Source organism: Cetorhinus maximus, chromosome 14 (genome assembly GCF_964194155.1).
Source record: "Cetorhinus maximus chromosome 14, sCetMax3.hap1.1, whole genome shotgun sequence".
Lineage (NCBI taxonomy): Eukaryota > Metazoa > Chordata > Chondrichthyes > Lamniformes > Cetorhinidae > Cetorhinus > Cetorhinus maximus.
Window position 1 is genome coordinate 108,976,299 of NC_135892.1, and position 14,054 is coordinate 108,990,352.

Here is a 14,054-nt window from a genome sequence, read left to right on the forward strand (position 1 = left end):
AAACCCTGGTTAATCTAACAGCAGGGGATATAAACTTTCACTATGGAGTCTAGTACACAAACTCTGGGCTCCTTCAATGGGCAAAGGCACCAGGTCAGGGGTGATACTGAGCGACACAGAACCAGGATGGTGCCAGAGTCAATCTATGCTAACAACTAACTTCAGCTAGGTCATCAGGATTACTGCTACAATTGGCAAAGATGGGGGACAGTTTAGACAATGTGTTTGTGGACAACTGGTCTCCAGTGACCTCTGCTGGAAGGTACAGATATGCATTCAAGCTCGTAGACAGGTCAGTTATAATGCTATTCTACAATAACCTGCTACCATTCACTGTCCAGTTTCTTGTTGGAAGAGTGGCCAATTAGTTGAGGTAGAGTTACCAGCACCTGTGAAACAGCATCCCAACACAAGTCAGAGTCTTCAGGAAAGATGGGGAGAAAGAAAGAAAACTAGAGATGGGCAATATGTGGCTTCAACACAAGGCAAGTATTTTTTTCTCTTAGTAGAATCAGCTCGATACTTAAATAAGTCTGTTAAATTAGCAAATTGTTGGAAACTCCATTCAGGAACACTGGGGCCAGCTAAATATTCTAGTTTGCTGTAATGTAAATGGAGATTTAGTAAACCAAAGGGATTTGATGTACATATTCCACTAAGGCAGACAGCGACATTACATTTGCTTGCAGGTATTCTGCCCATTAAAAAAAAGCTAACTATTTTCATCCACGTTATTTTATTACACATTTAAACCGTTCACCGACAGCGACATCTGTACTCATCTCACATCAACCAAAATTACATTGGCTTACACGGAAGTAGGAAACTTGTAGTTTTGGGATTATGTGAACCAATGACTAATTCCCTTTAACAAACAACAACCACCGCAATAAAAACTTGTATTTAGAGCTTAAAATATGTTATGTAAAAGGTTAACTGGGTAGACAAAGAGAAGCTATTTCCACTTGTGGGCGAGATCTGTACTAAGTGCCATAAATTTAAGATGGCCATCAATAAATTCAACTGGGAAAAGAGACCTCTGAATTCCTTGAAAGTACCGAGAATGTGGAGCTCACTACCACAAGTAGTGAGGCAAATAGTAGAGATGCATTTGAGGGCAAGTTAGATAAGCACGAGGAGAAAGGGATAGAAGGATATATTGATAAGGTAAGGTGAAGTAGGGAGAGAGGAGATTTGTGTGGAGCATGGATCACTTGGGTCAAGTGGCCTGTCTCAGTGCTGTAAATTCTATGTATTATAGCATCTTTAATGTAAAACCTTCCACTGGGGTTTCACTGTAGTGTTATCAAACAACATTTGTCACTGAACCACCCAAGGAGATATTAGGGTAGATAGCCAAAAGCTTGGTCAAAGGAGGAGAGTGAGGTTAAGGGTTTAGGAAGAGAGTTCCACAGCTTAGGGTTTAAGCAGCTAAAGGCACAACTTCCAATGGTGAAGTGATTAAAATCAGGGATACTCAAGAGGCCAGAATTACTGGAATGCAGAGATCTCAAAGGGCTGTAGGACTGGAGGAGATTACAGAGATTGAAGGGGGTGAGGCTATGGAAGAATTTGAAAACAAGGAGGAGGAGAATTTTAAAATTGAACCATTGCTGGGCTGGGAGCCAATTTAGGTCAGTGAGCATAGGCAAGATCAAGGAACGAGACTGTGTGAGAATTAACATACAGAGAGTAAACCACAGAGCAAGGTCCTGTCTTATTCAAGGCACCTATGTAATCGCCATCCTCAGGGCCTGTGCTATTGATGGTGCCAATGGAGGCCAATATCCCAAAACAAGCACCCACCATCTCCAGGCTTTGGGAAGATAGCTTATCTATTACCCTACAATCAGGGCAATTAGGAATAGGCAATAAATGCTGGCCCAGCCAGTGCCATCCACATCCCGTGAAAGAATTAAAAAAAAGTGTTGAGGTCCAAAACAGAATTTTATCATGGCTTCATCCTCACCTCTTCCTGAATGACCTAGCAGTTGTGAAAGTTGCAGGTGACTGCAGCTTGTAACTAGTGACTAATCATTTAAAATTTTTTTTTTCATTCATGGGATGTGGGCGTCGCTGGCTAGGCCAACATTTATTTCCCATCCCTAACTGTATTGTTCAGAGGGCATTTAAGAGTCAACCACATTCCTGTGTATCTGAAGTCACATGTAGGTAGTCAGACCAGGTAAGATCAGCAGATTTCCTTCCCTAAAGGACATTAGTGAACCAGGAGGGGTTTTACAACAATCAACAATGGTCATCATTAGACTTTTAATTCCAGATTTTTACTGAATTCAAATTCCATCATCTGCCATGGCGGGATTCGAACCCCCATCCCCAGAGCATTACCCTGGGTTTCTGGATTACTAGTCCAGCAATAATACCACTACGCCATCACCTCCCCCATTAAAGATAGACATTTAATTCTAGTTCTTTTTTAATACTTAAACTGAACGTTTAGAAATCCATTGACATTGAAGCAAAAGAAATTAAGTTGCAGGAAGTATTAAAATTCAGTCTAAGTATAGAGGATTTAGTAGGCAGTTAAGGGAAAGAATGGTAATAAACCAGCATAAAAAGCAAGAAAATTACAAAGAAACTGAAGCTCTGAAATGTACTGACGTCATTCTTATTGTTCCAAGTGGCTTTGACTTTGCGGCTCAAGTTGCAAAAATGACACATTCTCTCTGCTCGCTGGAGAATGGCATTCTCCAATCTCCGTATGCAGAAGCATAGCGGGCATTTCCACCTACATCCACAGAAAACAACTGGATGCTTCAAGGGTTTTACTGAATGAATCAGCAGCTTCTACCTTCTATCACCCACAGCTTAACTGCTGCTCAATACCTAAACGCGCTTCTCCAAAGAAAGTCCAGTTCCCTGCTTGAGTATTACCTCCACTTGGACGCTGCTTGCTGTGTTTCCTCCAGGCAATTGGTGAAGATGGTGGCGACTGATGAGGAGAGATAACCGGGGATGTAGAATCCTGAGAGTGAAAAAGGGGGAGGGGGAAAAAAATTCAGACAAGTAATCCGTTGCATCACATATCAAGAAACATCTGCAGAAATTAACCAGTGCTGATTAATTTTAAATCACAATTTAGGTTTTATGTAACAACATTTTAATTGCCTTGGCACTGAGTATGTGGGCTCCTGTTCACAAAACAATGGAAAGCTTCATTGTACATTCCAACTCTGACCTTCTGCGCAGAGGGAGAGGGCTAACTGAAGAGAGCTTGAATCTTGTTGAAAAGAGAGACATGTTGCTGAAGCTTTTGGTCTTTCATCCATCAGGGCAAAGGCAAGCATGCCAAGTTTCAACGACTTGCCAACAAATCAGCACCCCTTTCTCCTGTAGCATAAATTGTCGTGACGGTTTGGAGATTGGGAATTCTTGTATTCGTCCTGATGAAGTGAAAGATGAAAAGGTTCAGCAACACGTCTCCCTTTTCAGCAAGATTCAAGTCCTGTACTACCTTGAAGAGAGAGAATTCTCCGGATTTGCAGTACCTGCCGTTCCGTTGATGTCACTCGCTGTGCTATCACATCATGAGGCGCACTGGTGGAGACCTTTTTGACTTGTGTCCTGCTGGGGGGTGGAGGGATGACACTGGTGTATGTGCCCTGACTGTCAGGATCAGAATACATAGATGCGTGCCTCAGCTGCTGCTTATTCTCAGAAACGGCAGAACAGGATAAAGGATCCTTCACTGTTAGGGAAAAGAAATGGTTAAACGGTACATAATGGTGAGGGTGGAACAGAACACTATATTGTATTTATTTGCTGAACTTAGCTCTAAATCATACAGTAGACAAAAGGCAAAATATTTTGTGGCACAGTTTTACCCATCAAAATTTCTGTCATTAAAAAGCTTTCAATAACTGAGCCGAAAGGTGTTATTGCATTAAACCTAATCTGGTTACTAGGCAGTTTAACGGCATGCTAATCTCTGCAAAATAAGAAAAAAAAGCCATGCTAACAGCGACAGAGCCTATTTAGATACATGTCCTTGATGCTGCAGGAGATGCAGGCTAGTGTTCCACTGGGAGCAGAAAGGCGGTTCCCCACAGAGGACAGAGTCAGTGACACCCTAGATACCACCCATTCCTGTGGCTGGTGCAACAGCTGGAAGCAGATTACTATCCCCACAAAATGATAAAATAGGGCAGAATAGATTTTCAGCGTCCACGGCTGTCTGCAGCTTATGAGCTGAGATAGTGTCCGTACCCAAACGTCCTAACTTAACAGATACTGTCTGACCTGCTGTGTATTTCTAGATTTTAATTGCCTGTCAGTGCTGTACCTATATACTGCAGTCCACACCAGTCACATACCTGTAGTTAGCCACCAGTTTCAGTAATGAATGACTGAAATTCCCTATCTTTCATTCCGACCCCCTCCAATTTATTTTCCCCTCCTTTACTCCTGTAACAACTATTACTAATTCACTTGGGACAGAGGTCATCACTGCTGTGTCAAGATGTCGCACGTGGTCATGGCAGTAAAGCCAGATGAGTTAGAGCTGCACGGAGGGTCTAGACAGTTTAAAGCTATTATTTCACTTTGTGACTGCTGGCAATTCATTAAGGCCCCAGCCTATGTAAATTCCTGAGATGTTCAATTGAATTAATACCGCCAAGATCCAATCCTGCATCAGCACACCCACACACAAATATAATAAAACCATCATTCATACAATCACCATATAGACAAAAAGTTAAAAACATATGGATTCAAAACCAGAGGGACAAGTTGGATTGCTGCCATGACTACATTTGTGGAGGTTGACATAATCGAATGTCTAAAACAGATTTGGTCTTTGACCTGATGCATTTGTTAAACATGAAGTGTAAAGAAACTGCAGCCTGGATTTCAGCCTGGTGACGAGTTCTGTGCAGGGGGAGGAATCTGTGGTGGGGGTCAGGAAACCTGGAATAACGTCCTGCAGAATTAAACCGAAGCGCTCCTTTAAACTGTTTCCTGTGGCGTGGTCACCGGTGGGAAGTCTGTTCACAAGGGCGAAACCTACAAGAGCAGGTAGGTGCATTGGCCGAGCGAGAGAGATGGTGCGTGATTGACTGGGTACCTTGCTGCCCCTGGAGGAAACACTCCTACTCCTGACCCACAAGCAATGGCGCAGGCATCATGGGCTCAGCCCCTCTCGCCGCCTTTGGCTACTAAGTTTCCCCGGAGGCCTGCGAAACCAGACTGTCTACGATTGTGGATAGAACGACTGTTAAAATGAATGCAAGCAGCCTCATTATAACTTTTAAATGCCCAACCCAACTCCTGCAAACAGGTCGGCCACCTAGCCCTCAGTTGAAGCCAGAAGTGGGCAGGTTTGGTCCCTGTCCCAGATTTTAACGCCTGACATGAAACTCACTTGTGAGTTAAGATTCAGCCCAATGTGTGGAAAAGGTTATTCATGCCACCATAACAGGAAGCCATGAGATTCCTCGCAAATATGCCTCAAAATTATCAGGAAAGTCTGATAAAAATCCCAATTAGTCCCAAGGGCCATGCTAGAATTCCATTTAGGAATCAAAGCCTGATTCCAAGATTAAACAACATGATTCAAACCTCCCTCCCAAATTAGACAACTTGCCAAGTTTTGTTTGCTTCCTGGCTTGGTGGACGGAGGTGGGGGCATTGACATCGGCGAGGTCATTCGTTGCTGCGTAAAACTCTTAGCAACACTAAGACAAAATTCATGACATATTCCATAAGGACTTCCTGCTGCTAGACTGTGTTGCCCTCTAGACCGGAGAGCAAAGAGGGGATATATGTGTGTGTGTGTGTGCGCGCGCGTGTGTGAGACAACTGGAGAACAGGGGGTGGGAAAGACAAATTCAGGAATTAAACACTAGAACCCGATGACTTGACACGTTTTGTGGATTGCTCATGATGAGTTACAGGATACACAGTTAAACCAGATAACAAAATATATTTTGGGCCTCCATATATAAATGGGCCATGATTGATGTTGCAAATAAAATGTTAGAATATTGAGCGTATTGGTAGAATTTTCAGCTTCAAATTCCACGAATGTGCACATAGTTCCTTCACTATCGCTGGGTCAAAATCCTGGAGCTCCCTCCCTAACAGCACTGTGGGTGTTCCTACACCACATGGGCTGCAGCGGTTCAAGAAGGCAGCTCACCACCGCCTTCTCAAGGGAAATTAGGGATGGGCAATAAATGCTGGCCCAGCCAGCGATGCCCACAGCCCATGAATGAACATAAAAAAAGTTGCACCTAATGTATGATCATATTGGTGTATGGTACATTTTCAGGTGGAGCTGGTAATTAAATTAATGTTAAAAATAAAGAAATGAATGTAAAAAGGGGAATGAAAAGTAAATTAATTGAAAAATAAAATGAAACTATATACCGGAAGATTTTACATAACTAACATGAATGAAGGCTAGAATAAATGTTCATTAAATAAAATTTCCATAAATATTTCAAGTACGCATTAAATATTTGTCAACACAGAGAATAAATATTACAGGTCATGTATCCTTTATCCGTAAAGCCGAAAACTGAACACATCCAGAAACCGTGCTTTTTTTTGAACCTCATCAACTTTTAGCGCGTGAAGTCTGTGACCTGAGCTGACATGAACTTTGCCTACCCGCACCCGTCTTTTAGCGCAGGAAGTCTAGTGGTTCGTCTGCACTGTTTGTCTGGCGAATCCTCTCCTACAAGCAGGATCGCAGATGGTGCCACGGTTGGAAACTTATTACAGGTACCCTGCATTTATTATTCAGTGGTGCATCTTTCTTTTCTAACCATTTTATTTACTTTAGACTACAGCCAGCCTAGGCTTTGGGCCACTGTCATGTAATTAGGCCTAGACCTACATGCGGTATCCAAAAACCGAAATCTGAAACGCAATGGACCCTGAGGGTTTCGGATAAAGGACACTCGGCCTATATGAAATTTGAGTGTAGCTTCTGAGCTGTGAAAAGTTGTGTTCACCTTAGCAAGCGCCTGGTCATGAAACAGACATGGGGGGCAGTGTTTAGTGAAAGACGCCACCTTCCTTAACATGGGTTCTAAAATATCTTCCTTTTCCCTTGGTGGAAGATTCTCTTCGGTCATAGTAGGCTGGAACCTGAAACAAGTCAGTCACAGCTCCCCTGCTTGTTTCCTCACAGAACGGCAGGAGGATTCCCCTCATCTTCACCTTCTATGCTATCAGCCTCCATATTCAAAGGGCCACCGTGCCTCATCTTCAACGTATTCTCACCAACAAACGCATCACCCCATCCCTCTTAGCATTCCTGGCGGAGGAGATGGGGATGCAGGGCCAAAGGAGGGGAGGGAGACCATACTCTTGACACCTTGGTACATTCTTCAATTAGTTTTTCTTGCTCCGCCACCTGCCTATTCATATACAGCAGATGCATCACCTTCTTTCTCACTGGTCTCTTCCCACACCTCTATCAAAGAATTTATTTCAGGTGAAACAGCAATTTACGTTTACTTCCAGCAACCTAGTGTGCTGCATCACCACTCATAGTGCTGGCCCCTCTGCATTTGGGAAGACAAATGCAAATAACACAACCCCTTTACTGAAGGTCTCCAGCTGTGAGTGTGACACCGAGCGTTATGTTGCTTGCCACTTCATTCTGACTTCTCTGGTACATGGTAAAAGGCCAAAGATAATGAAAGGCAACACAAGGGACAGCACCTTATCCACTAGGCACATTACAGCTGTGGGAGCATTACACAATAATTTGCAGACAGGATACCTTTATGCTTCACTGGGGAAATCCCCTATAAACTGCCTGGAATGTCACTAAAATGAAGCAGCCCACAAAATGGAGTTTAGCTGTTGAACTGAATGCAAGCCAGTGGCTGGCTATTTCAAGCAATCCATAAGGCTTTTAGCCATGGAGGCCCCAGTTAATTATTCAAATCAAAGCTAAAAGCCATAAACTAATTAAGCTACAAAATGCTCTAATGGGTCCAGAAATTACTTGTGTATAAACAAGGCATCTCTTAGTGAAAGTAATATTTTACTGCTCCCTGTATAAAACCACACTCGGGGGACAGAGATGGCTCATTCCCCCATTTGAGAGGGGGGGAAAAAAACCCCAAAACAAAAGATGAATAAATAGAGAGGTCATAAACCACAGATTTGCTTGGGTAAGAGCATGCTCCAATAGTCCGTGATATTCACAGGAATTTCACATTTATCAGGGGCAATTGGCAGGAAAGGCTGACCTGTTTTGATACTGGTCACATTGGTTAAATTGAATGAGAAGGGTTGGGGGTGTTCCTCTTTCCAATTAAGATATAAAAACTCCTCCAGTCAGTAAAAACAGTAGAAATCTGTAGTCAGTAGAGTAGCAAAGGTGACTTCTCAAAATCTCATTAGATGCAGTTTCTCTTTGAAGAACTGTTCTGTAAGAACTTTTATCCAGCAGATGCAAACTTCTGTCTATTAGATGCAAGCACAAATTTATTCAGGATATATAATGAGGTCATGAAGGTTAAATTAAGCGCCTATAACATCCAGAGATACACGCAGACAGAAGTGTGTCACTTAATCATACAAGTGTCTAAGATCAGGGAAGATGCAAGTGAAGCCAGCTCAGATATTGGATTCATTTGTGCATAAAGTGGGTTCAGCAGGAAGTGCAGATCCAAGTGGAACAGGCAACCCCATCACCAAAGCTTCTCATCAATTCAATACTTGAGAAGGTAACGCACATATCATGGAAGGAGTTCAACTTAACCATACCATTCACAAGGGCAAGGTGGTAAATGCTCTGGAACAATGCAAATGATGCACATTGACAAGTTAACAGTGTTAGTTAGCTAGTCATCGAGACAATAATTAACCTCATCCGTTGCAACAATCGCAGACTCTAAACTCTACTCCAATTATTCTCCAGCGTTCACGAATGGCGATTTACCTGTGTAACCTGTTATTCACTGGCTATATCACTCTGTTCATTAATGATTAGCTGTTCAGCCTACGAGATGACCTTGACATCTACTCATATCTCAAGAGTTTGTATATCCAATGTTTAACTTTAAGTTGTGACTGCATAGTTAATAGTTGTTAGTGCTTGACTTGTTTAACTCAATCTTTGATGATTTAGCAAAAAAAAAGCATTAACTTGCTTGTGTATTAGCTTGTGGGTGTCCTCATTGTCCTGAGGTCATGGCAGGGACAACTTGAGGTTGTGAAAGGTGTTACATTAAAAAATTATTTTCTCATCAAGTGCAAGTAAAATAAATTAATTTCAATCTGAGCTGGTTAACACAAAGTCAGTTTGGTGCCCTGTTCTCCATCTAAGCACAGATCTTTCTATTCATTCCCCGGGTGTGGGTCTGCTCGCCGCAGCCCCCACCCACCCCCAAATTTCTGTTCTTTAAAATGTCAGTCACCTGCCAGATTCTTCTCACTTCAGAGGAAGGGCAATAACTGAAACACTGATTTTTGTTCTCACTCCAGTCTCCAGATCTGCTAAGATTTCTAGCATTTTCTGTTATTACTTCAGGTTTCTTGTATTTTGCTCTTAATTGGAAACTTTGCTTTCAAAAGGAGATGGGGGTTATATTGGAATATCTTATGTGCAAGAATCTCAACAAACTAGCCATTCAGCCCATATCAGTTCCCATTGCTGTTTATCACCCACTGAGTAATAATTCCAATCCCACATGCCTGCTTTGTCAATCCCTTAATGCTCCTTTTAGCCACCTATCTAACTCATCCTTAATGTTGACAAGCTCTGCTTCAAATGACTCTAATACAGCTTTACAATCTTCTGCGTCTAAAAGGTTTTCCCTTGCTCTGTCGTAATCTCTTCTGGTTAATTAGATATCCATGTCCCCTTTTTCCATACCAATCCATTACCAGATACAGTCCCTTTCTATATACTCTGCCCCATCACTTCAGAATTTTAAACACGAATACCAAATCAGCCCATAAACTCTTTGTTCTAATTAAAACAGTCTCTTGTTTTTTTCTCAAGTCAATCTTTGTACTTGTACTTTGTCACATTATGCATCATCTGATCTAGTGCCTGATCATCCTTTCTATATTGCTGAGCTCAAAACGTCACAAACTGTGAAGTACTGTAAGTACTCCCAAACTGTGGTCTTACTGAGGTTTCAGAGATTTGCCTTTGTCATTGCATCTTAACTTTTATATCTGTTTCTTTCTCGCCTGCCACCACACTACATAATGAAACTGCGGTGCCAAACTGATTGAAAATGGCTTATCAGTAGATTGATGGAAGGGGTCATCAACAGTGCTATCAAGTGGCACTTGCTTAGCAATAACCTGCTCATTGACACTTGGTTTGGGTTCTTCCAGGGTCACTCAGCTCCTGACCTCATCACAGACTTTGGTTCAAACATGGACAGAAGAGCTGAACTCCAGAGGTGAGGTGAGAGTGACTGCCCTTGACACCAAGGGAACAGTTCACTGAATGGGACATCAAGGAGCGCTAGCAAAACTGAAGTCAATGGGAATCAGGGGGAAAACTCTCTACTGGTTGGAGTCATACCTAGCACAAAGGAAGATGGTTGTGGTTGCTGGAGGTCAATCATTTCAGTTCCAGGACATCACTGCAGGAGTTCCTCCAGGTAGTGTCCTAGGCCAAATCATCTTCAGCTGCTTCACCATTAACCTTCCTTCCATCATAAGGTCAGAAGTGGGGTGTTCGCTGATGATTACATAATGTTCAACACCATTCGTGACTCCTCAGATACTGAAGCAGTCCTTGTCCAAATGCAGCAAGACCTGGACAACATCCAAGCTTGGGCTGACAAGTGGCAAATAACATTCGCACCCCACAAGTGCCAGGCAATAACCATCTCCAACAAGAGAGAATCCAACCATCGCCCCTTGACATCCAATGGCATTACCATCACTGAATATAACAATATCCTGGACGTTACCATTGACCAGAACCTGAACTGGACTAGCCATATAAATACTGTGGCTACAAGAGCTGGTCAGAGGCTAGGAATCCTGCAACAAGTAACTCACCTCCTGACTCCCCAAAGCCTGTCCATCATCTACAAGGCACAAGTCAGGAGCGTGATGGAATACTCCCCACTTGCCTGGCTGAGTGCAGCTCCCACAACACTCAAGAAGCTTGACATCATCCAGCACAAAGCAGGCCGTATGATTGGCAGCTCATCCACAAATATTCACTCCCTCCACCACTGACACACAGTAGCATCTAATAGATGCAGTGCAGGAACTCATCAAGGCTCCTTCAACAGAACCTTCCAAACCCACAACCACTACCATCTAGAAGGACAAGGGCAGCAAATAGATAGAAACACCCCCGCCTGGAAGTTCCCCTCCAAGTCACTCACCATCCTGCCTTGGAAATATAGCATCGTTCCTTCACTGTCGCTGGGTCAAAATCCTGGAACTCCCTCCCTAACAGCACTGTGGCGTACCTACAGCACATGGACTGCAGCGGTTCAAGAAGGTGGCTCACCATCACCTTCTCAAGGGCAATTAGGGATGGGCAACAAATGCTGGCCTAGCCAGCGAAGCCCACATCCCGTGAATGAATTAAAAAATAAAGTGGTTGGTGATAAAAGGTGGTCCACACCCTCAATGGTCATCAACTGTATGTGTCTCCCAGGCAAATGTATAATAAACCCTGCAAAGATTGCTAGTCACTTCTGGAAGTGTAAAAAGACAGCTTTTTTCAAAGTCAAACTTTGTAATTCAAAACTCCAAAATCTGTCCTTAGTAGTTGAGAATGCAGATCAGTAAACAAGCCAGTGTTCATTATTTACTCACTTCTTTGCACAGGACATTTGACAATTACGTTCGTAGATTTCCAAACCTACGGACATGGCCTGAAGGCTGGGATGACAATATAAAACACCTAAGGTTCACAATTAGCTTCGATCGGAAAGCACTACACTTCAGCATGCTAACTCTACAACTGGTTGCTGCAGAGTAGATGCAATGGATTAAAGAAAATGTTGTTTCTTTGCAAATTGATAGTTACTGTACACTACCTATAATAGTCTACGCACCCACATGGTAATTCATCACCAGGAAGATGGATCATTCAGTTGTTAATTAGAATTATGCCACCTTATGTCAGTTTGGCTCAGCTGGCAGTGTTCTCAAACAAGGTGAGGAGGCAGTGGGTTCAATTCCCAATCCAGTACTTCAGCACGTAACCTCGGCTGACACTTCAGTGCAGCACTGAGGGAGTGCAACATTGGCAGAGGTGATGTCAAACTGAGGTCCCATCTGCCTCCTTAAGAGGATATAAAAGATCCCAAGCCACTATTTTGAAGAGGAGCGAGTGAGTTATCCCCAGTGTTCTGGCTAATATTTACCCTCAATCAACATCATGAAAACAGGCTACCTGATCATAATCACACTGCTGTTTGTGGGGGTCAGCTGTGCATAAATTGACTGCTGCGTTTCCTACATTACAACAGTAAAGAATCTTCCAAAGTACTTCATTGGTTATAAAGTGCTTTGAGCTTTCTGGTGGTTGTGAAAAGCATTATATAAATGTGTCTTTCTGCACATTTCAAAACTAATTCACTTTACATTAATTATGTTGGGCCATTTTAGAGATATGATAAGGAGAGTTAAAAGGGAAGTTCTTTTGAAAAAAAAACCCTTGATAAATGCATAGTAGTGTATGCAAAGAAAAATATGTCGAAAATAGCAATAGACCACAATGACAATACCACCACAGGTCAGGCTTCTTAGTTTATTTATAAACTTATTAATTGCTGACCCATATCCACTATACCCAGGGAGAAAAATTAAAACTACGATTCATGGATTGCAAGAGGCACAAGGACTTTTTCAAGAAAATGTGCCTTTACAATTATTTCTCTTCTTCACCACCTCCATCTTGCTTGAACAGCAGCCATTTAGAGAACACAAAACAATTCACAGGGATTATGTGCAGTCACACACCAGGCCTTATCAGTTATGATGAGTGTCCTATTAATTACACTCCAACAAAGAGGAAGCCTCAAACAATGCGGGAGGTATAGTGATAGACACTTGAGAGTTTTTTTGGTGGAGAGATTCGGACATTTATGATAGCATACTACTGTTTACACTGTCGAACATTAACAGACTTCCAAAAGTCGTTCCAGTGAAACTACTGCTCTGCTAGTTTATACGGGAGACAATTATACAGTTAAGACTACTTTCACATATACTGACACAAAGGAATAGAAACGGTGGTGGCTAGCTTAGGAAGTGCATGTTTAGAATGAATCGCTCTTTAAATAAATATGTAAAGATTGGCTTCAGTTCACAGATTTATAGAACAAGGATGTAAACATTCGCAATTCTCCAGCCCTCTGGCACAATCCCAGTATCGGAGGGGGACTGAAAGATTATGGACAACACCTCCACAATTTCTATCCTTACTTCCCTGAGGTGCATCCCATCAGGTCCTGTGACTCATCACGTTTAAGTACAGCCAGCCTTTCTAACACCTCCTCTTTATTCTATCCTTCAATCCTGGGCTTTCTGGAAAGGAACACTCAGCCATCATGTCAAAGCTTTTCAATTAACTCTAGGCGATAAGGGGCCATTTAGTCCACTCAGCTCATCTTTCCACAGGAATCTGCAGCATCCACCCATCGCAACATCAAACTCTCTCTTGAATGATTCAGGGGCTTTTTTTTGCCTTTAGCATCTACCTGGATGACCATCCAAAACATTGAGCACTCTTTGCGTGAAGCCTTCCATACATCAGTATGAACTTGCCTTTTGCTGGTCTATACGCATGTCTCTTCATTTTGAAATTGTAATTTACCGTAAAACAGCACTATCAATCTACCTTTTAAGGCAAAAGCTTTTCTTTACAATTCAGTCCTCCAGCACTACAGATCAACCCGTTGGTCTGTCTCTGCATCATTTTTTCAGGTGTGGATATTTCCTTGCAGTCACTGGATGTAATACTCTGATCACAGTACTTAAAGCATAGTAGCATCTAATTTAAAAAAAAAAATCTGCTTGATCAATAGCTCAGCAGTTAGCTTTGTATATGTCTGTTCCACAATAACTAGCGATGC

General features: G+C 42.4%; 1 protein-coding gene across 5 annotated transcripts in view; it reads right to left on the reverse strand.

Annotated features, from left to right (window-relative positions):
• reps1 (RALBP1 associated Eps domain containing 1) overlaps positions 1-14,054 on the reverse strand; it is a 61,267-nt gene that overhangs the window by 40,132 nt on the left and 7,081 nt on the right. For all 5 annotated transcript variants that reach the window (XM_078557471.1, XM_078557469.1, XM_078557470.1 and 2 more), the window contains exons 2-3: positions 3,510-3,709; positions 2,896-2,986 (exon numbers count right to left, since the gene is read on the reverse strand). In XM_078557471.1, the coding sequence (XP_078413597.1) occupies positions 2,896-2,986; positions 3,510-3,647 (229 nt within the window). In that variant the 5' untranslated portion in view covers positions 3,648-3,709. The remainder of the gene's footprint in view (positions 1-2,895; positions 2,987-3,509; positions 3,710-14,054) is intronic.